This window comes from Bombina bombina, chromosome 7 (genome assembly GCF_027579735.1).
Source record: "Bombina bombina isolate aBomBom1 chromosome 7, aBomBom1.pri, whole genome shotgun sequence".
NCBI classification, from domain to species: Eukaryota; Metazoa; Chordata; class Amphibia; order Anura; family Bombinatoridae; genus Bombina; species Bombina bombina.
Window position 1 is genome coordinate 294,459,065 of NC_069505.1, and position 24,406 is coordinate 294,483,470.

A 24,406-nucleotide genomic window follows, 5' to 3' on the forward strand; every position below is an offset into this window, starting at 1 on the left:
ATGCACCAAAATTTTGGTCGCAGAAACATTTTGGCCGAAAATTGCATTTTTTGCCTGTTTTTTTTTTTCTTGGTAAAATTATTGTGTAGCATATTATTGTTTTAAGATATTTTTGTCCAATTTTAGTGTGTTACTTTCAATAAAAGGGTAAGCTTTTTTTATTGGCTCTAATTATGCAAGAAAATAAAATAAAAAAAATTAATTTGAAAAAATACATTTTCGGTATCTGTTTCGGTTTTCGGCCAAGTGCATCCCGGATTTTCGGTTTCGGTCCAGAATTTCCATTTCGGTGCATCACTAATTTTAAGTGTTTTTCAGACTTAAACACTTTTGGGGAAATTTATTTACGCCTGGCAGTTGTTTAGATGCCTAATCTTGTCAGAAAGGCCCCTTCACTCTGGAATGCAGAGGGAGGAGGCCTCATTTTCGCGCCTCAGTTGCGCAGTTGCTTTTCACTAGGCAGTTCAGGCAGCTTCACGTGGAGTATCTAGAGATGGAAAAGGACTTCAGAGAGGCTTATTACTTATTTGAATAACCCCTAAGGAAGGTAAAACGCTGCAGTAGAGACTGTGGCGTGGGACTGTAGTGTCTTTAACCGGTTAATTACCGTTATTAGCTCCGGTTTGGGCATTTAAGGGTTAAATTGTCTAAATATTGGTGTGCGATACTTTCTAAGCATTAAGACACTGTGATGAAAATTTCATAAAGATTGGATATTTCTTTGATGGTTTTCTGACATTTCTGTAATAAAGTGTACACTTTTATTATTTAAAGAGACAGTAACGGTTTTGTATAAAATAACTTTTATTGCATTAAAACTCTGCCTAAGTCTGTCTAACATGTCTGTGCCTTCAGATAGCATATGTTCTGTGTGCATGGAGGCCAAGGTGGTTCCCCCATTAAATGTATGTGTAAAGTGCACAATAGCGTCCAAACAGATAAAGGACAGTACTGTCACTTTTAAAGATGTTGCCCAAGATGAGTCTTTAAATGAAGGTAGTGGGGCTAGTTCATCATCCTCTCCTTTTGTGTCAACGCCAGCTTTGCCCGCGCAATCGATACTTAGTATATCTGACGCGCCTATGACTGTTACTATGCAGCAATTAGCAGCAGTAATGAATAATTCCTTAGCAGCCTTTTTATCCAAAATGCCAGTTTTTCCTAGAAAGCGTGATTGCTCAGTTTTAAATACAGAGGATGAGCAAGCAGATGCAGGGGATAATTCACCTGTGGTACCCTCACATCTATCTGAGTTGGCGGTGAGGGAGGGCCTGTCTGAGGGAGAAATTTCTGACACAGGAAAAGTTTCTCAGCAACCAGAGACTGATACCATTGCATTTAAATTTAAACTAGAACACCTCCGCGCCTTACTTAAGGAGGTGCTAGCTACACTGGATGATTGTGATCCTTTGGTGATTCCAGAAAAATTGTGCAAAATTGACAAATTTTTAGAGGTCCCAGTGCACTCTGATGCGTTTCCGATACCCAAGAGGGTTGCGGATATAGTGACTAAGGAGTGGGAGAAGCCAGGTGTACCATTTGTTCCCCCTCCTATATTTACGAAAATGTTCTCCATTGTTGACCCCAGAAGGGACGCATGGCAGACGGTCCCTAAGGTAGAGGGGGTAGTTTCAACATTAGCTAAGCGCACAACTATACCAATAGAGGACAGTTGCGCTTTCAAAGATCCTATGGATAAAAAACTAGAAGGGTTACTTAAGAAAATTTTTGTTCAGCAAGGTTTCCTTCTGCAACCAATTTCGTGCATTATTCCTGTCACCACGGCGGCGTCTTTTTGGTTCGATGAACTAGAAAAATCGCTCCAGAAGGAGACTCCTTATGATGAGGTCATGGACAGAATTCACGCACTGAAGTTGGCTAATTCCTTTATTTTAGATGCCGCTTTTCAATTAGCAAAATTAGCGGCGAAAAATTCAGGTTTTGCAATAGTGGCGCGCAGAGCGCTTTGTCTAAAATCTTGGTCGGCGGATGTGTCGTCCAAAACAAAATTGCTTAATATTCCTTTCAAGGGTAAGACCCTATTCGGGCCAGAATTGAAAGAGATTATTTCAGACATCACTGGGGGAAAGGGCCATGCCCTTCCACAGGATAGACCTTTCAAAGCAAAAATTAAGTCTAATTTTCGTTCCTTTCGCAATTTCAGGAACGGACCGGCCCCTAGCTCTACAGCCTCTAGACAAGAGGGTAATGCATCCCAGCCCAAGCCAGCATGGAAACCATTGCAAGGCTGGAACAAGGGAAAACAGGCCAAAAAGCCTGCTGCTGCTACCAAATCAGCATGAAAGGATAGCCCCCGATCCGGGACCGGATCTGGTAGGGGGCAGACTCTCTCTCTTTGCTCAGGCTTGGGCAAGAGATGTCCCAGACCCCTGGGCTTTAGAGATTGTCTCTCAGGGGTATCTTCTAGAATTCAAGGACCTTCCTCCAAAGGGAAGGTTTCACATGTCTCGCTTGTCTTTAGACCAGACAAAGAGACGGGCATTCTTACATTGCGTAGAAGACCTTTTTTAAAGATGGGAGTGATACACCCAGTTCCAAAAGCAGAACAAGGACTGGGCTTTTTCTCAAAGGTTTCCTGAGTGGATCATTTTCTCAAAGGTTTCCGGAGTGGATCATTGTCACGACCGACGCCAGTCTCTTAGGCTGGGGCGCGGTCTGGGACTCTCTGAAGACTCAGGGTCTATGGTCTCGGGAAGAATCTCTTCTCCCGATAAACATTTTGGAACTAAGGGCGATATTCAATGCGCTCCTGGCATGGCCTCAACTAGCGGAGGCCAAATTCATAAGATTTCAGTCGGACAACATGACGACTGTAGCGTACATCAATCATCAGGGGGGAACAAAGAGTTCCCTGGCGATGAGGGAGGTATCCAGGATCATCAATTGGGCAGAGGATCACTCCTGCCACCTATCAGCAATTCACATCCCAGGTGTAGACAACTGGGAAGCGGATTATCTGAGTCGTCAGACTTTCCATCCGGGGGAGTGGGAACTTCACCCGGAGGTTTTTGCCCAGTTAACTCAACTATGGGGCATTCTGGATCTGATGGCATCTCGGCAGAACTCCAAGGTTCCACGTTACGGGTCCAGGTCCAGGGATCCCAAGGCGACATTGGTAGATGCCTTAGTGGCGCCTTGGTCGTTCAATCTAGCTTATGTCTTTCCACCGTTTCCTCTCCTCCCCAGGCTAGTAGCCAGGATCAAACAGGAGAAGGCTTCGGTAATTCTAATAGCTCCTGCGTGGCCACGCAGGACTTGGTATGCAGACCTGGTGAATGTCATCGACTCCACCATGGAAGCTACCTTTGAGACAGGACCTTCTAGTTCAAGGTCCGTTCGAACATCCAAACCTGGTTTCTCTGCAACTGACTGCTTGGAGATTGAACGCTTGATTCTATCTCAGCGTGGGTTTTCGGAATCAGTCATAGATACTCTGGTTCAGGCCAGAAAACCTATAACCAGGAGAATTTACCATAAAATATGGCAGAAATATCTCTGTTGGTGCAAATCCAAGGGTTACTCATGGAGTAAAGTTAGGATTCCAAGGATACTTTCCTTTCTCCAAGAGGGATTGAAGAAGGGTCTGTCAGCTAGTTCTTTAAAAGGACAGATATCTGCTCTGTCTGTCTTGTTGCACAAACGTCTGGCAGCCGTGCCAGATGTTCAAGCGTTCGTACAGGCTTTAGTCAGAATCAAGCCTGTTTACAGACCTATGACTCCTCCATGGAGTCTAAATTTGGTTCTTTCAGTTCTTCAAGGGGTTCCGTTTGAACCTTTACATTCCATAGATATTAAGTTACTATCTTGGAAAGTTTTGTTTTTGGTTGCTATTTCTTCTGCTAGAAGAGTTTCTGAATTGTCGGCTTTGCAATGTAATTCACCCTATCTGGTGTTCCATACGGATAAGGTAGTTTTACGTACCAAGCCTGGTTTTCTTCCAAAGGTGGTCTCCAATAGGATTATTAACCAGGAAATAGTTGTTCCTTCTCTGTGTCCAAACCCGGTTTCAAAAAAGGAACGTTTGTTACACAATCTAGATGTGGTTCGTGCTTTAAAATTCTATCTAGAAGCAACAAAGGATTTCAGACAGACATCATCCTTGTTTGTAGTCTATTCTGGTAAGAGGAGAGGTCAGAAAGCTACTGCTACCTCTCTCTCCTTCTGGCTTAAAAGCATCATCCGATTGGCTTATGAGACTGCCCGACGGCAGCCTCCTGAACGAATTACAGCTCATTCTACTAGAGCTGTGGCTTCCACATGGGCTTTCAAGAACGAGGCTTCTGTTGAACAGATCTGTAAGGCAGCGACGTGGTCTTCTCTACACACATTTGCCAAATTTTACAAATTCGATACTTATGCTTCTTCGGAGGCTATTTTTGGGAGAAAGGTTTTACAAGCAGTGGTGCCTTCTGTTTAGGTTACCTGACTTGTTCCCTCCCTTCATCCGTGTCCTAAAGCTTTGGTATTGGTTCCCACAAGTAAGGATGAAGCCGTGGACCGGATACACCAATGTAGGAGAAAACAGAATTTAAGTTTACCTGATACATTTCTTTCTCCTACGGTGTATCCGGTCCACGGCCCGCCCTGGCATTTAGTCAGGTTTAAATTTTTATTTTTGTACACTACAGTCACCACTGCACCCTATGGTTCTCCCTTTTCTCCTAACCGTCGGTCGAATGACTGGGGGGCGGAGCCAGAGGGGGAGCTATATGGACAGCTCTGCTGTGTGCTTTCTTTGCCACTTCCTGTAGGGAATGAGAATATCCCACAAGTAAGGATGTAGCCGTGGACCGGATACACCGTAGGAGAAAGAAATTTATCAGGTAAACATAAATTCTGTTTTATATTAATTAAATATATTAATTTTTAATCATGAAAAGAAGTAATGTGTTATTAAAACAATTATTTCATGCTGTTTTATTTTAGATCATGATGTGGCTATCAACAGATACAGCAGACTCTCCAAAAGAAGAGAAAATGAGAAGGTGATTTGATTTTTTTTAAATCTACGCGTTTTAAAAATGTTTTCTTGTTCCCTTGTGGCTTTTTAAAGCGAAACTGTCACGGATACCGGGCTGCAAGGGTTAAACCCCTACCCCTCTACAACCTCACCCCTGTTGTTTCTCAGTGGTTTTGGGCTCCTCGGAGCAACCACAATCTCTGGAAGCTTGCTTGCCGGGCTCCTGGAACTCGCGGTCGGCCGCCTTACAACGGACACCCGCTTAACCCCTCTCAAGCTGGCCGGCCACAGAACAGCAGGACACCTGCTATCTTTACCCCTGGTCGCTCCAGCGGCCCTTTGCCCCAGAGCTCTGCTCTTTTGGAGATTGGTAGCCCCTAGGGAGGACAAGAGGTCGAGGAATTACCAGAAGGCAGCTACTTGGGGAACTGGGGGTTTAGGACACCCCTACACCCCAATCTTTACCGGGCTGTAACTCCTTTCCCCAGTAACAAATCACGCTGCTTTTTGGATCTGTGGCATCTTTCAAATGACACCCTGGAAGTGCCACCGCTCCCCCAGGATCACCCCGAAACTTGTCACCCCTGGGTCCTGGGATTCTGTGGGACTATGGCTGCTATGGAGGTGCCGGTATGTCCGGGGGGGGGGGGGCGGGAATGGCGGGAAAATTGTGGGATTGTCCAGTATCTTATCAAGATAGAGCTTTGTGTATAAAAGGAGTTTGTGTTTTCAATAAAATCAGTTCCTGTTTCACCTGAATGCTAGTATATCTAGTTATTTGGGTGGGCTCCTGCTAAAAAAAAAATTCTGGGCTACATAGCAACCTGTTTCAGGCAGAGGAAGGACCCTCTGGCAGAGCTACCTAGTCTTGGTAGCCGGAGTCTGCCACAGGGTAGGACCCTGAGTACTGATGCTGTCGGGCATCAGGGGTGGCTACAGGCTGTAGTCTCTTGCCAGCTACATAGCTGCAGTCGGCAGGGAGGAAGCAGGACCCATTTGGCGGAGCCACCCAGTCGGGGTAGCCAGGGTATCCGTCACATTGACTGGCAGCGGTGGGATTGTGAGAGTGCCTTTCCTGGGAAAACAGCCAATGAAGGAATGGCTATCTGTTCTACATAGACTGGTCCAGCAAGAGATGTGGGTGGAGGACGGCTTTCTGGCCCTCCAATGGCTCGCTATGCAAGCACAGCCATGGCTGGAGGATGGCTCCCCCACAGAGGGCTTTGGCTTCGGCGGCTCTGGATTGCTATTTACAAAAAGGACAGAGGACCCACAGTTTGGGAGCGAGACGGACTAGGGTCTGGAGGATATCTGTGGGCTCCAAGAGGAACTGCTGGATCTCTTGGAGGAATCCTGGCTACTAGACGATCTGGATTTTATAATTGACCAGGAAGAGGCACTTGACAAGGAATACAAGAGGCAGCTAGATCTCGTTAAGCAGCTTGCCAAGGGTATACAGATCTGGGGTGCGACCCTCTTGGATTCATGGAGCTCGACCGTGGAGGAGAGGCAACAAAGAAAAAGGGAACCAGGGCTGCTGGATCAGCAGTCTGGCTCCGAGCTTATAGTCTTGGACCAGGGGGCCACCCTAGCAGAAGCGCTGGCAACAGGGCAGAGAGCCGCCGGCCTCTGCCCAGCCCCTGCAGCAGCTCTGGTAAACCAGGGAGAGGAGGTAGTCATCCTCCCTCCCCTTACACAGAACCCCTTGCAGGGAGAAACGGATGTCGATAACTCTCCCCAGCGGCAAAACACCTTCCCGGGAGTGAAGACAGTCGGTCTCTCTCCCCAGCGGCAGAGCCAGGTACAAGGAGAGGAGACAACTGGTCTCTCTCCCCAGCGGCAGAGCCATCCCCAGGGGTGCTGTCGGGCATCATGGGTGGCTACAGGCTGTGGTCACTTGCCAGCTACATAGCTGCAGTCGGCAGGGAGGAAGAGGACCCGTTTGGCAGAGCCACCCAGTCGGGGCTAGCCGAGGTATATGTCACAGATACTAAATCCAAATTTTTTTTCTTTCATGATTCAAATAGAGCATGCAATTTTAAGCAACTTTCTAATTTTACTCCTATTAATTTTTTCTTTGATCTCTTGGTATCTTTATTTGGAAAAAAGGGAATATAAACTTAGGAGCCAGCCCATTTTTTGGTTTAGCACCCTGGATAGCGCTTGCTGATTGGTGGCTATATTTTACACCAACTGGTTAATGATTTCTAGTGCTGTGTAAAAGTGATATCACTGTAGCATTAACCAGCCACTTGTAATGGGACAAATTTGCCTCTTTTCCAGCGAACATTAAGTTCGCATTTGCAGTATTAATTACTAGCTCTCAACATTTTAAAAGTGTGACATTTCATGTATGAATTTGAAGCACTGTAACATTCCAACATTTTGTATACTAAATAAAGACTGATCTGTATTTCTGATATGAACAAACAAATAAAAGAACAGTTTAACCTGCAGCTCAAAGATACACTTGTCAAAAATAAAATCATATCCCAGTATTCCAATGGTAAAGTCTACTCCCAGGTGTGGAATGTAGTAGCTTTCTCTAATGTACTGATCCATTTGACGCTCAGCATAGTTAACCATCTTGATTGGAGTGGAGTACAGAGGCCATCAGGAGACTAACGTTCCGACGCGTTTTGTTCTACACAAGGACTTCTTCAGTGGTTAATGGAATTCAGTCCCTATGCCGGCCTTCTATATGCACCCCATAATTACTTCTCTTAGTGGAGGACATATAATCAGTATATTAAAATTGCGTTCACAGTTTTTTTTTGTCGCTTAATATCGTTGTTAAAGGCCAAAAATATCAAACATTAAAAATAGCATATATTAATTGTATTAAGCATATATAAAGAGTGGCTGGTACTGGACAGACAAAAAATATGATGAAGATGGTATCTATTGGCATTTATATAAAAAAAATTAATATAAAATTAATCCCCCCCCCCCCATAGATATTGCTGGGTATTTTGGGGAATATTATTGATATATATTATTTTCCATAATTCATTTAAAGGGACCAGATGTGTGTATTATTTGACTAGATATGCATTTCATACAACTAAAAAGACATTGTTCCATTGATGCACAGACATTGTTTTGTGCTTTATTTCTGATATCAGTAATCAGAATCTCCTAAGCTCAGAGTGTTCTTTTTCAGTTGTGAGAATTGGATAAAACATAAATTTCAGAGCTATATTATATGAAAAGGGGGCAAAATAAATACTGAATCTTTTGCTACGTTGTTTTACTATGCATAACTAAACCTTTTATACTAAAATCACAAGGTATTTACTGTCTCTTTTAAGTTTGACCGATAACAGATATACTTTACTTTGTATAGGTTTATAATATGTCTAATTTTAAAAGAAATGTGCATACATACTGCAAGAATTCCTGCAGTGCATTAATCTACATAAAATGCACTTACAAGTGACTATAAAGAACCTTTTGAGGTTAATCGGTATTGTATTTTTTTTTTTTTTCTAGACCAAATTTGAAGCAACAGAAGATGTTTACACCTCCAGGAAAAAACAGCATCAGACTATGATGCATTACTTCTGTGCATTAAACACTATTCAGTACAAGAAGAAAATGGCAATTCTGGAACCCCTGTTGGGATATATGCAGGCACAGGTAAATACTACTAGTTCATGTAACAGCCTCCCTTCAGAACAGACCCCTTTATAACTATTTTTACTATGTTATCACTGTCTTAGAACCCATTTGCCAAATAGCATTACATTGTGATACAAATAGTTTGTGTAAAATTTCTATTAAGAGAATTAAGACCAGGTGTTTCTCTGCTTTACTTCTGGCATTTAATGTGCACTTTTTGCTAATTATCTAATATATATTTACGTTAACATTTTGGCTGAGCCTTAATCAAAACTATGGGATATTCAAAGTTATAGAAACACAAGCTCATAACAGAAGTACAGTCTTGTTTTAAAATATTTATTTTATATCTGCAATGCACCTAGTGCTTGACAGAAGAATCAGTTCCTTTTCAATGGGATATATTTATTTTCTTTCTTTTCTTTCTTTTCTTTTCTTTCTTTCTTTCTTTCTTTCTTTCTTTCTTTCTTTCTTTCTTTCTTTCTTTCTTTCTTTCTTTCTTTCTTTCTTTCTTTCTTTCTTTCTTTCTTTCTTTCTTTCTTTCTTTCTTTCTTTCTTTCTTTCTTTCTTTCTTTCTTTCTTTCTTTCTTTCTTTCTTTCTTTCTTTCTTTCTTTCTTTCTTTCTTCCTTCCTTCCTTCCTTCCTTCCTTCCTTCCTTCCTTCCTTCCTTCCTTCCTTCCTTTCTTTCCACGGATCATCCATTACTTGTGGGATATTCTCATTCCCAACAGGAAGTTGCAAGAGGACACCCACAGTAGATCTGTTATATAGCTCCTCCCCTCACTACCATATCCAGTCATTCTCTTGCAACTCTCAACACGCATGGAGGTAGTAAGAGAGAGTGGTGAAAAATAGTTAGTTTATTTTCTTCAATCAAAAGTTTATTTTTAAATGGTATAGGAGTTGTACTGTTTTATCTCAGGCAGAGATAGAAGAATAATCTGCCTGAGTTTTCTATGATCTTAGCAGGTTGTAACTAAGATCCATTGCTGTTCTCACATATATCTAAGGAGAGAGGTAACTTCAGAGGGAGAATGGCGTGCAGTTTACTCTGCTATGAGGTATGTGCAGTTAAAAATTTTTCTAGAATTGGAAATGCTAGAAAATGCTGCTGATACCTGATAAATGTAAGTTAAGCCTGAATACAGTGATTTAATAACGACTGGTATCATGCTTGCTCTCAGGGGTAATACCCTTATAAAAATGCTATATAAAACGTTTGCTGGCATGTTTAATCGTTTTTTATATATGCTTGGTGATAAAACTTTATTGGGGCCTAATTTTTTCCACATGGCTGGCTTTATTTTTGCCTATAAACAGTTTCCTAAGGCTTTCCACTGTTGTAGTATGAGTGGGAGGGGCCTATTTTAGCGCTTTTTTGCGCAGTTAAAATTACAGACTGAGACATCCAGTTTTTCTCAGAAGTTCCCTTAAGGCTACAGGACATCTCCTAAAGGGCCACAGTAGAGCTGTGGCAGTTTGTTGTGACTGTTAAAAAACGTCTCTTTCGTTTTTTTGATCCGTTTTTTGAACTAAGGGGTTAATCATCCATTTGCAAGTGGGTGCAATGCTCTGTTAGCCTATTACATACACTGTAAAATTTTCGTTTGATTTACTGCCTTTTTTCACTGTTTTTCAAATTTTGACAAAATTTGTTTCTCTTAAAGGCACAGTACCGTTTTTTATATTTGCTTGTTAACTTGATTTAAAGTGTTTTCCAAGCTTGCTAGTCTCATTGCTAGTCTGTACAAACATGTCTGACATAGAGGAAACTCCTTGTTCATTATGTTTAAAAGCCATGGTGGAACCCCCTCTTAGAATGTGTACCAATTGTACTGATTTCACTCTAAGCAATAAAGATCATATTCTGTCTTTAAAAAATTTATCACCAGAGGAATCTAACGAGGGGGAAGTTATGCCGACTAACTCTCCCCACGTGTCAGATCCTTTGACACCCGCTCAAGGGACTCACTCTGAAATGGCGCCAAGTACATCTAGGGCACCCATAGCGTTTACTTTACAAGACATGGCGGCAGTCATGGATAATACACTGTCAGCGGTATTAGCCAGACTACCTGAATTTAGAGGTAAGCGAGATAGCTCTGGGGTTAGACGAAATGCAGAGCATACTGACGCTTTAAGAACCATGTCTGATACTGCCTCACAATATGCTGAAGCTGAGGAAGGAGAACTTCAGTCTGTGGGTGATGTTTCTGACTCAGGAAAGATACCTGATTCTGATATTTCTACATTTAAATTTAAGCTTGAACACCTCCGCGTATTACTCAAGGAGGTTTTAGCTGCTCTGAATGACTGATACAATTGCAGTGCCAGAGAAATTGTGTAGACTGGATAAATACTATGCAGTGCCGGTGTGTACTGATGTTTTTCCAATACCTAAAAGGTTTACAGAAATTATTACTAAGGAATGGGATAGACCAAGTGTGCCGTTCTCTCCCCCTCCTATTTTTAGAAAAATGTTTCCTATAGACGCCACCACACGGGACTTATGGCAGACAGTGCCTAAGGTGGAGGGAGCAGTTTCTACTTTAGCAAAGCGTACTACTATCCCTGTCGAGGACAGTTGTGCTTTTTCAGATTCAATGAATAAAAAATTAGAAGGTTACCTTAAGAAAATGTTTATTCAACAAGGTTTTATCCTACAGCCCCTTGCATGCATTGCTCCTGTCACTGCTGCTGCGGTGTTCTGGTTTGAGTCTCTGGAAGAGGCTTTACAGGTAGCGACTCCATTGGATGACATACTTGGCAAACTTAGAGCACTTAAGCTAGCCAATTCTTTTGTTTCTGATGCCATTGTTCATTTGACTAAACTAACGGCTAATAATTCTGGTTTTGCTATACGCAGGGCGCTATGGCTTAAATCATGGTCAGCTGACGTGACTTCAAAATCTAAGCTGCTTAACATTCCCTTCAAGGGGCAGACCCTATTCGGGCCTGGTTTGAAGGAGATTATTGCTGATATCACTGGAGGAAAAGGTCATGCCCTTCCTCAGGACAGGTCCAAATCCAGGGCCAAACAGTCTAATTTTCGTGCCTTTCGAAACTTCAAGGCAGGTGCGGCATCAACTTCCTCTAATGCGAAACAAGAGGGAACTGTTGCTCAGTCCAAGACGGTCTGGAGGCCAAACCAGACCTGGAACAAAGGTAAGCAGGCCAAAAAACCTGCTGCTGCCTCTAAGACGGCATTAAGGAACAGCCCCCTATCCGGTAACGGATCTAGTGGAGGGCAGGCTTTCACTCTTCGTCCAGGTGTGGGCAAGAGATGTTCTGGATCCCTGGGCGTTGGAAATTATATCCCAGGGATATCTTCTGGACTTCAAAGCTTCTCCCCCAAAAGGGAGATTTCACCTTTCACAATTATCTGCAAACCAGATAAAGAGAGAGGCATTCTTACACTGTGTACGAGACCTCCTAGTTATGGGAGTGATCCATCCAGTTCCAAAAGTGGAACAAGGACAGGGTTTTTACTCAAATCTGTTTGTGGTTCCCAAAAAAGAGGGAACCTTCAGACCAATTTTGGATCTAAAGATCTTAAACAAATTCCTCAGAGTTCCATCATTCAAGATGGAAACTATTCGTACCATCCTACCTATGATCCAGGAGGGTCAATATATGACTACAGTGGATCTAAAGGATGCTTATCTTCACATTCCGATACACAAAGATCATCATCGGTTTCTCAGGTTTGCCTTTCTAGACAGGCATTACCAGTTTGTAGCTCTTCCCTTTGGGTTAGCTACAGCCCCAAGAATCTTCACGAAGGTTCTCGGGTCGCTTCTGGCGACATCCTGATACAGGCGTCAAACTTCCAAATTGCCAAGTCTCATACGGACATAGTTCTGGCATTTCTGAGGTCGCATGGGTGGAAAGTGAACGAGGAAAAGAGTTCTCTCTCCCCACTCACAAGAGTTTCCTTCCTAGGGACTCTGATAGATTCTATAGAAATGAAAATTTACCTGACGGAGTCCAGGTTATCAAAGCTTCTAAATTCCTGCCGTATTCTTCATTCCATTACGCGCCCTTCGGTGGCTCAGTGCATGGAAGTAATCGGCTAAATGGTAGCGGCAATGGACATAGTGCCGTTTGCACGCTTACATCTCAGACCGCTGCAACTATGCATGCTCAGTCAGTGGAACGGGGATTACACAGATTTGTCCCCTCTACTAAATCTGGATCAAGAGACCAGGGATTCTCTTCTCTGGTGGCTATCTCGGGTCCATCTGTCCAAAGGTATGACCAGATTGGACAATTGTGACGACAGATACCAGCCTTCTAGGTTGGGGTGCAGTCTGGAACTCCCTGAAGGCTCAAGGATCATGGACTCAGGAGGAGTCACTCCTTCCAATAAATATTCTGGAATTGAGAGCGATATTCAATGCTCTTCAAGCTTGGCCTCAGTTAGCATCTCTGAGGTTCATCAAATTTCAGTCGGACAACATCACGACTGTGGCTTACATCAACCATCAAGGGGGAACAAGAAGTTCCCTAGCGATGTTAGAAGTCTCAAAGATAATTCGCTGGGCGGACATTCACTCTTGCCACCTATCAGCTATCCATATCCCAGGTGTAGAGAACTGGGAGGCGGATTTTCTAAGTCGACAGACTTTTTTCATCCGGGGGAGTGGGAACTCCATCCGGAGGTGTTTGCACAAGTGATTAATCGCTGGGGCAAACCAGAGCCCAAGGCGACGCTGATAGATGCTCTAGCAGCGCCCTGGTCTTTCAACCTGGCTTATGTGTTTCCACCGTTTCCTCTGCTCCCTCGACTGATTGCCAAGATCAAGCAGGAGAGAGCATCGGTGATTTTAATAGCGCCTGCGTGGCCACGCAGGACCTGGTATGCAGATCTAGTGGACATGTCATCCTTTCCACCATGGACTCTGCCTCTGAGACAGGACCTTCTACTTCAGGGTCCTTTCCACCATCCAAATCTAATTTCTCTGAGACTGACTGCATGGAGATTGAACTCCTGATTTTATCAAGGCGTGGCTTCTCCGAGTCAGTCATTGATACCTTTTTTTTTTTTTTAATTTCTTTTTATTTTGCCAAGAAAGATAAACATTTAACAGTAGGTGAATCCAACAAAAAAGCAAATAAGAAAAATACTTGCAAAAGTGTACGTTAATACAAAACAGAATACAGTCTCGCTTGGACATGAAAGGACACCTTAAGTGGGTGAAGAAGTTCACCTATCCACTCGAGAAACGAAAGAAAGACAACTCTGACCTGGCAATTTTTCTTAATGCATAAAAACCCTCCCAAAACTCTGATCACCATTAATGCTATAAACTCTAGATCCTAACTGGCACACACACAGAGAAGAGAAAAACAAAAACAAAGAAGAAAAAAAAAAAAAAAAAAAAGAAACCACACAGCCCCCCCCTCTCCTCAACCAGCTTTCACCAGAATCCTTCAGTCAAGCAGCCACTCACCTCTAAGGTTAGCTTCCAATAAGAAGAGAGAATTTTTAAATGGCTGCAGGATCAATTTTTGAGTTTCCTGATCCAGAGATTTAATGAAAATCCCCCATTTATTTAAAAAGAACCTAATATTGTTATCTATCTGTGCTTGTACTGAGGCTTGTTCTAGAAACATTTGATATGTTATCCCCTTTTTAAATTCAGAGAATTTGGGTTCTTTGTTAGACTGCCAATATTTTAAAACCAGTTTCCTACCGAACAGTATCATTGTATTTATTAATAAATAACTAGGGCCTACTTCTTCCTGGTTTGCTAAGAAAAAGACTACATGTTTACTTACTTGAAAGTGTTGGTTTAAGATTTTAGTGACCCAAAATGAGATTTTCCCCCAAAATCTTTGGATTACAGGACAGGACCAGAAAAGATGGAACATATCTGCTGCCAGATACTTGCATTTCCTACAAGCTATGTTCTCATGTTTTTTGTCCCACCGAGCCTGCCAGCTGGGTGTAAAATAACATTGATACCAAATCTTTAACTGTTGTTCTTTAAAATATTCCCCTCTCATTGCCTTTGCTACCCTATCTCCCGAGTTCTTAAATAAATCTGATTCTTGTAAGTTATCACCTGCTATATCCCATTTAAGCTCCAAATATCTTTTATTGCTTTGTTCTTGAGAAGTAAGTAAAGCATTATAAGAGTTTGTGATAGAATAATTTCCTGCTTGAAACATACTAGTTATCTGCCTTAATATATCATTGTCCCACTCTATAGCCACTATTTTCCTACACTGATCAGCATAGTGCCGTAATTGTAAATAAGAGAAGAATAAACGATTTGGTATGTTAAATTCCGATTTGCATTCATTAAAAGATTTAATCGAGTTATCTTCTTTTTTAAATAGCTGTGCAATATGATTAATCCCTCGGTCTGACCAGGCATTAAATCTAGCTGAGTCATAGCCTACCTCGAATTCAGGATTACCTTTAATTGAGAGAAAAGCTGAACCCCGATGGCTGATCCCAATTTTAGCACAGAATTGACGCCAGGCCCGTATTGGTTGGTCTATGATAAGCATCCCCCTTGTTTCTATAGGAATTAGTTTTAAAGGCATGTGTGTTAATGCTTTCAGGGCATAAGGTGCTACTAAAGCTCCTTCAATTTCTAGCAAGGAGAAGTGTCCTGTTTCCGAAAACCAGTCCCAAACAAATTTTAGGTTAGAAGCTATATTATACATCTCAAAATCGGGAAGAGCCATACCTGCAGCCTCTTTCCTGGCACTCAAACGTTTCAACGCTATCCTAGATTTTTTTTTGCACCAAATAAATTGCGATATTAATTTATTGATTAACTGACAATCTTTCCTCAGTAGTAGGAGTGGGAGAGCCTGAAAAATATATAAAAATTTAGGGAGAGAAATCATTTTTATTAAATGTATTCGTCCCATAAAAGAAATGGGCAGGTTCTTCCATCTTTCTAAATCTGCCTGGAGTGATGCAATAGCTGGTACAAAATTTAACTTGTACCAGCTCTTAGAGTTAGATGCAAATTTTATCCGTAGATATGTAATATGATCTTTGGTTACTTTAAAAGGGGTTTCTGGAGAGCTTTTTAATTTGATAAGCCACATAAGTTCCGATTTTTCTTTGTTAATTGCAAAGCCGGAAAAAGCCTGGAAAGATTCTAAAGCTTCCATAATTATAGGCAGATTATATTGGAGATTTTGAGCAAATATAAGCAGATCATCGGCATATATGGCTTGGGTTATTCTGTGTCCTTCGATATTTATCCCTAGCAGTTCTTGTCTAAACAATATTGCCAGAGGTTCTAACGCTAAGTTAAAAAGCAACGGGGATAGCGGACAACCTTGTAGCGAATTCTACTGATTTTTATTGTACACTGTTATATTTTTATATAAAGTGTTTTTTATATATATCTGGAGTCTCCTGAATTTTTTATCTGAACCTTCTGAATACATTGGACCATCTTTCACCGGAGTGGTATGTGCGCTGGGCCACTTTTAATATACCCAGCTTGCTTCATTAGCACTACAGTGTGCTCTATACTTTGTGAGTATATCTCTGAAGGGTAAAGCTGGTGGGTTCACACTCTGCTTACTAATTCCACACTAGGAGTCGCCCTCTGTATATCTTCTTACTTGTCTCGTTCCTCGCTGGAGTCTAAAATGTTCTGAAGTTAAGGAGTTAATACTTAGACTCGCCCCTGGATTAGAGTACAGTAAGGCAATAATATGGGAGAATTTACCCTGGATACCGAATTTATTAATAGTTGTCAACATATGATCCCAAAGTAGCGTGTCAAACGCTTTCTGAGTATCAATCGAAATAATTGCAGCATCCTCTGTGAGCTTTTCTCTCCTTCCTTTTTTTTGTTCACAGTAATTAATTGCTATTTCTAGTTTCCTGAGGTTTTTAATAAGTGTCCTTCCTTTGATAAAACCAGTTTGGTCAGGATGGACCAGTTCACTAATCACTTTTTGAAGTCTGTCTGCTAAGATGTGGGTAAGGATTTTGTAATCCACATTTAACAAAGAGATGGGTCTGTAAGACTCCATTAGTTCTTTATTTTTACCTTGTTTATAAATTAAGATTATTCTAGATTCTGTAAAATATTTAGAAGGTGTTTGATTATCTTGTAGGAAACCATTGAAAAGCTCACAGAGAATGGGGGTAACCGAGTCTGCAAGAATTTTATATAATTCTCCAGGAAGATCATCCGGGCCTGGCGCTTTGTTTAGCTTTAATTTCATAATAGAGTTTTTAATCTCCTCCTCCTTAATTGGAGAGTTGAGGAGATCCAGATCATCTTTAGCTATTTGAGGTATTTTAATCCTATCCCAGAAGAGAGCTTTTTTTGTTTTATCTATAGGTTGAGCCTGATATAATTGTTTAAAATAGTGCGTGAATTCCTCTAAAATATCATGAGGGAGAGTGCAAGTTTTGTGTTTAGTTTTTATTATTGATATTATACTGTTAGATTTTCTAGTACTTACCAATCTGGCTAAGAATTTCCCTATCTTATTACCGAACTGCATATAATTGCTATTTCTTTTCAGCTCATGCTGGATTTCTTTTGATATATGCCAATTGTCTCTTTGTTTTTTGGCTTCCAGATAGTTTCTCCAGTTCTCTTGACTATTATCTGCAACATATTTTTGAAATTTGTTAATAATCTGCTTAGAAAGTTGGATCCAATAAGCGTCATTTTTCCTTTTTACTTTTATCATATAAGCCAGAATTTCTCCCCTTATCACGGCTTTGAAAGCTTGCCACAAAGACTCTATATTCAAAACTGATCCTTTATTCTCATTGTAATAGAGATTCCATTTCTCTAGCAAAAAGCCTCTAAATTTTAAATTATTATAAAAATATGTTGGAAAGTATAATCTGTGATTCCCTGGTTTAGGATTCAAGATAGACAAAGAGATATTGATGGGGGCGTGATCCGAAATTGTGATAGGCAAGATTTCGGCTTTTTTTGCCAGAGAGAACAATTTGTCGCTAATTAAGAACATATCGATTCGTGAAAATGATTTGTACACTTTGGATAAACACGTAAATTCTTTACTGTCTGGATAAATGTTCCGCCAGATGTCTAATAAGCCTAGATTAAAGCAGAATTTTTTAAAAATTTTTGTATCCTTACCGCCTGATATAGCCTCTTTCCCCCTCCGATTTCTATCTAGGAAGCTAGATGCCACCAGATTCAGGTCTCCTCCTAGTATTATATTTTGATTGTATTCTAATAATTTATTTTGGAGAGGTTCCCAGAACTCGGTTTTTTTTACATTTGGACCATAAACATTACATAACACGAATCTTTTTAAGCCTATTTCTATCTCTAGTATAATAAATCTCCCTTGTTGATCAATTTCTTGTTTTAGAATTTTATATTTTAATGATTTCCTAAAAAGTATAGCTACCCCTCTTTTTCTCTGTACTCCTGCCGAATAGATAACCTCGCCCACCCATCCCCATTTGAGTTTTTGACTTTCTATCTCATTTAAATGGGTCTCCTGTAGGAGGCCAATATCAATTTTAAGTTTATTAAAGTGTTGTAGTATTGCTTTCCTTTTGACCGGGGAGGTAAACCCTCCCACGTTCCATGATCCAAATTTACATAATTCCGTCATATCTTATACTTCTTTCCTACTTCTAGGTAGAGACATGGAAAATCTAAGAGAAGGGGGGGGGGGGGATGAGGAGAGAGAGAGAAAAAAAAAAAAAAAAAAAAAAAGAGAGAGAAAGAGTCCCTTTCGCACACACACCTAACATTCCTATCTTGCCCCCTACTTATAATATTTAGCTTCTTACTTGACCACTTTTCTGTACCTAGAGATTTATCTCCTTCCTTCTCCCTTCTCCTATTCCACTTTTTACTCAGCATGGCTACCTCTGATACAAAGCTTGTATCCCTCATCTGATCACTTTTACCTTTGCTCTGTTCTCAAGAAGTCCTCTAGGTCCTGAGGATTATCAAAAATCCTAAAACCTTCTTTAGTCTGTATACTGATTCTGGCTGGATATAATAGCCTAACTATCCTGCCTTCCTGGATCAGACGTGAGCAGATGGGGGCACATAGCTTCCTCTTGCTAGCTGTTTCATATGCAAAATCTTGGAAAATTAATAATTTCTTATTTTGAAAAAGGACTGTTTTTTGTGCTCTATAAGCTTGCATAATCTTGACCTTTTCTTGAAAGTTCAAGTATTTGATAATAATTGGTCTAGGTCTACTCTTATCATCCTCTTGATCTCTTACCCTGCCTAACCTATGAGCTCTTTCTACTATGAATGTACATGTTGGCTCATTGATGTTTAACAAGGAGGGCAGTTGGATTGAAGCAAAGTGGATTAGCTCTCTTTCAGATACTGTTTCAGAGACCCCAATCACTCTTACATTGTTTCTCCTAGATCTATTTTCCATATCCTCAACTTTATCACTAAGATATTTGACTTGTTTCTGAATATATGTTAAATCCTTATCTTTCTCTATATCTCTGTCTTCCAGATCTGATATTCGCTGTTCTGCTAAACCCATTCTGGTAACCATCTGCTTGATATCTTGTGACACTGAGTCTATGCTTGATTGGATTGCCTCAAATTTAGGAAGAAATAATTCACTTATTTGTTTTAATAAATCAGAGTTGTTTACTGTTTCAACCACATTTTCTTGTGAAATCTCCTGACTATTCTCAGTGCTACGTCTTATTAACTTTTTTTCCTGCTGCCTTCTACTTGCCATACTTGCTGTTTTATTGTTAGCTGAGGGGAGAAGGAATTTATCCATAAAGAATAGTTATAAGAGCCTTAAAACTTTCTATTTACCCCTATTTGCTTCTAAGTAAGAGACTTTACCTTAGTTAGCTAGTTTGAATTTAACTAGAGGCTTTTGTATTAGTGGTGACCTAAAACTATTAGTCTGATCGTTAACTCCTTCTCAGCAATTCTTATGGCATCATGCCATTAATGAAAAGTATCTCAGAAAGAAAAGAAAAAAAGAGAATGCAGTAGAATATAGGGCAGTACATAGAAAGAAATGGGGACATAAAAAATAGAAGCCAGAGTCAATCAGATATTCAAATAAGTTCCCTTCCAACTCTTGCAAAGATTTTCCTATCTGTTCCTTCTGTATCTTATTTGTCTAGATTAGAATTGACTATAACCTTTTAGATAAGTAGTGACCTAGAACTTGTTAATTTAGTCATTAATCCCTGCACGACCATTTCATAGCAAAAATGCCATTAATAAGAATTGCCCAATAAAAAAGAAAAAAATAAAAATATATAATTATACAAAGGACACAGAATTTGGGGCAAGAGTCAATCAGATACTCAAGTGGATTCTATTCCAAAGCTGCAAGAAAGTTCTGTCTGCTGATTCTCCCCAGATTCCCCCTCTGAGTTGGCAGAGGTTTAAAGAGATTATGTCCACTTGTTGACCATAGAAAATTTAAAGGGACTCCAGACTTCGATATTCAATCTGTGCAGGGAAAAAAAGAAGACAAGGCCTCCTCATGTGTGTATCTGTCGTTCCCCCTCTTATCCCCACATAGAGTAAACACAGGGTACTCACATTCTGGTAAGGCACTCTCTTGTGCCAATAGATTCAGGCTGGACCTTTAGCAGCAGTCCAGCTCGCTGTTTCCCCAGGATATCTTTACATCTGGCGTGGTTCAGGCGTGGAGTGCACGACCGTAGAGGCATAAAGCAAGACACAAAATACACAGAAAAAAGAAAAATCATGTGTAAATCTGTTAGAAGTGCATCTAAAGATTCAGCTTAAACTTTCACAGAATACTCACAAAAGTTGCGGCACCCAAGTGTGCCTAGTAAGGCAGGCTAGGCCTTTTACAGCAGCCCAGCTCGCTGTTTCCACGTTTGGCTACGTTGCAGGAGTGAAGCAGCCTCAGGAAATCCAATATAGCCCGTCTGAGCCTTTTGTCTTTTGCAATAACCTTTATAGCATCGTCTCCTAAACTTATTATCAGCGAAGGGAATACAATAAAGTCACTCTTGCCCTTACAGGCCACTTATCAGATAAATTTTCCAGCACAAGAGTCCTTTTAGTATAGCTTTTAAGTATGTGTGCAGTGGGCCATGGCATACTCCACTTACATTACCCTATTTCCACAGACCTAATTTTAATAGGGGGTTTCAACACTGCTAGCTATTGCAGTGAGAATTTGGCAAGCCTCTAAGAAGTAAAAAATTAAGAGCCAGATCCTGAGAGGCTTCGCAAGGAGGACCAAACACCTATATGTTTGTAAAAAAAAATTGCTGCTTGCTTCGCTGCTATAAAGAAAAACACTTAGAGATTTCCCTTGCGCTGTCTCCCCCCTTGCTCGTCTCACCTAAGGATCCGGTCTGATATGCCTGAGTAGATGGCCTTGTAGGTGGGACTGAGTCGACCGGCTGTGGATCCCGGTCCGTAGCCCACTTCCACCCCGCAGCCAAACTTTGTAGCGGGCTCTAATGTGTGCGAGGACGCCTGACCAGTGGCGTCTCGCTCAGCCCGACTTGGCGCAGCTCTCAATGCGTCACGTCACGCATACGTCAGTGCTTGCCCGACACCCCTGTTCACCTGATCTTCCTGCTACTACCCATATCTTACCTCAGTCATTGATACCTTAATACAGGCACGAAAGCCTGTCACCCAGAAAATTTATCATAAAATATGGCGTAAATATCTTTATTGGTGTGAATCCAAGGGTTACTCATAGAGTAAAGTCAGGATTCCCAGGATATTATCCTTTCTCCAAGATGGTTTGGAAAAAGGATTGTCATCTAGTTCCTTAAAGGGACAGATTTCTGCTCTGTCTATTCTTTTGCACAAGCGTCTGGCAGATGTTCCAGACGTTCAGGCATTTTGTCAGACTTTAGTTAGAATCAAGCCTGTGTTTAGACCCGTTGCTCCGCCATGGAGCTTAAATTTGGTTCTTAAGGTTCTTCAAGGAGTTCCTTTTGAACCTCTTCATTCCATAGATATCAAACTTTTATCTTGGAAAGTTCTTTTTTTGGTAGCTATTTCCTCGGCTCGTAGAGTCTCCGAGTTATCTGCCTTACAATGTGATTCTCCTTATCTGATTTTTCATACGGATAAGGTAGTCCTGCTTACCAAACCTAGGTTTTTACCTAAGGTGGTATCTAACAAGAATATCAATCGAGAGATTGTTGTTCCATCCTTGTGTCCTAATCCATCTTCAAAGAAGGAACGTCTATTACATAATCTGGACGTGGTTCGTGGTTCGTGCTTTAAAGTTTTACTTACAAGCTACTAAAGATTTTCGACAAACATCTGCTTTGTTTGTTGTTTACTCTGGTCAGAGGAGAGGTCAAAAGGCTTCGGCAACCTCTCTTTCTTTTTGGCTAAGAAGCATAATCCGCTTAGCCTATGAGACTGCTGGACAGCAGCCTCCTGAAAGGATTACAGCTCATTCCACTAGAGCTGTGGCTTCCACCTGGGCCTTTAAAAATGAGGCGTCTGTTGAACAGATTTGGAAGGCGGCGACTTGGTCTTCGCTTCATACTTTTTCAAACTTCTACAAATTTGATACTTTTGCTTCTTCGGAGGCTATTTTTGGGAGAGGTTTTACAGGCAGTGGTACCTTCCATTTAAGTACCTGCCTTGTCCCTCCCTTCATCCGTGTACTTTAGCTTTGGTATTGGTATCCCACAAGTAATGGATGATCCGTGGACTGGATACACCTTACAAGAGAAAACACAATTTATGCTTACCTGATAAATTTATTTCTCTTGTGGTGTATCCAGTCCACGGCCCGCCCTGTCATTTTAAGGCAGGTAATTTTTTAATTTAAACTACAGTCACCACTGCACCCTATGGTTTCTCCTTTCTCTGCTTGTTTTCAGTCAAATGACTGGATATGGTAGTGAGGGAAGGAGCTATATAACAGCTCTTCTGTGGGTGTCCTCTTGCAACTTCCTGTTGGGAATGAGAATATCCCACAAGTAATGGATGATCCGTGGACTGGATACACCACAAGAGAAATAAATTTATCAGGTAAGCATAAATTGTGTTTTCTTTCTTTTCTTTTCTTTCTTTTCTTTCTTTTCTTTTCTTTCTTTCTCTCTCTTTCTTTCTTTCTTTCTTTCTTTCTCTTTCTCTCTCTCTCTCTCTTTCTCTCTCTTTCTCTCTCTTTCTCTCTCTTTCTCTCTCTTTCTCTCTCTTTCTCTCTCTTTCTCTCTCTTTCTCTCTCTTTCTCTCTCTTTCTCTCTCTTCTCTCTTTCTCTCTCTCTCTTCTCTCTCTCTCTCTCTCTCTCTCTCTCTCTCTCTCTCTCTCTCTCTTTCTCTCTCTCTTTCTCTCTTTCTCTCTTTCTCTCTCTCTCTTTCTCTCTCTCTCTTTCTCTCTCTCTCTTTCTCTTTCTCTCTTTCTCTCTCTCTCTTTCTCTCTCTCTCTCTTTCTTTCTCTCTCTCTTTCTTTCTCTCTCTCTTTCTTTCTCTCTCTCTCTTTCTTTCTCTCTCTCTTTCTTTCTCTCTCTCTTTCTTTCTCTCTCTCTTTCTTTCTCTCTCTCTTTCTTTCTTTCTCTCTCTCTTTCTTTCTCTCTCTCTTTCTTTCTCTCTCTCTCTCTCTCTTTCTCTCTCTCTCTCTCTCTCTCTCTTTCACTCTTATGTTTGTAACCTTGACAAAGGCCCAAGGGAGGGCCGAAACCTTGGAATAACCTACACAGTTATATTAATACACTTTTTACCTCTGTGATTACCTTGTATCTAAGCATCTTCTGTCAGCCCCCTGATCACATGACTTTTTAAATTTATTATCTATTGACTTGCATTTAGTACTGTGTTATGCTAAATCTTAAATAACTCCTCAGGCGTTAACACAATGTTATCTATATGTCTCCTGTTGTGAAAAGCTAATAAAAAAAACCTGAGAAGAGGCTGTCTGTAGTGGCTTAGAAACAGGCAGAAATTTAGAGATTTAACTGTTATAAAGTATATTAATATAACAGTGTTGGTTGTGCAAAGCTGGGGAATGGGTAGTAAAGGCATTGTCTATCTTTTTAAACAATAACAATTTTAGTGTAGACTGTCCCTTTTTAAGTGAGCTAAGATTTGAGGATTTTCTCTAGTTTACCCCAGCCAACTCACTTCATTTTGTCTTTTTTACCATCTATAAATGTATTTTCATAGATCAATTGCTGTATTTTTACTTTTTCATAAAGATAAGCTTCTTCAAAATGGGCTCTGAGAATCTTAACGATCAGTTGGAAGAATTCCTAACGAACATTGGTACAAGTGTTCAAAAGTAAGTGTTCTTGAGTGCAGATTTTTGTTTTTCTGTTAAATGAACAATAGTCATTTTGTATACTAATAGTCATCCAATGTTACAGTAAGCAACTCATTTTGCACTGTTTTTGAAGCCCATACACACCTCTCATAAAAATACTTTTGGTTATGTTTATTAGACATGTGCGTTCCTTGTATTCTGTGAACAACTGATGCTGAAAATGACCACTGCTCGCGGCATTCTGTTCTTTTCTGGATCTCTTTTTGTGAAAGTGCAATACACAAATATCTGTGCAAATCCAGACCTTTAAGTGTTGCACCTTCAAAAGAACAAATCCAGCTCCGATAAGACCCAAATGCCATGTGCAATACAACAAATGCACAAGTCTTCTGTTTATCTTATCACCTTTGCTGTGGCCTTTCTGTGGGGAGAAAATTAGACGAAAAGAGGTTATACTGCAAAATGAAATCATTCTTTATTGAGCATAATTTAAACAATTTATAAGGAATTAAATTTTTGTTTGTTTTTTAATATCCCTTAAAGTATGGATTCCAAATGTGCATGATGAACGCATACTGAAACACATAGATGAGCTAC

The 24,406-nt window shown here is 40.7% G+C and overlaps 1 protein-coding gene across 1 annotated transcript in view; it reads left to right on the forward strand.

Moving 5' to 3' along the window:
* APPL1 (adaptor protein, phosphotyrosine interacting with PH domain and leucine zipper 1) overlaps window positions 1-24,406 on the forward strand; it is a 137,298-nt gene that overhangs the window by 49,317 nt on the left and 63,575 nt on the right. Inside the window, exons 7-9 of the mRNA XM_053720852.1 lie at window positions 4,948-5,006; window positions 8,474-8,620; window positions 23,745-23,827. Coding sequence (XP_053576827.1) covers window positions 4,948-5,006; window positions 8,474-8,620; window positions 23,745-23,827 — 289 coding nt within the window. The remainder of the gene's footprint in view (window positions 1-4,947; window positions 5,007-8,473; window positions 8,621-23,744; window positions 23,828-24,406) is intronic.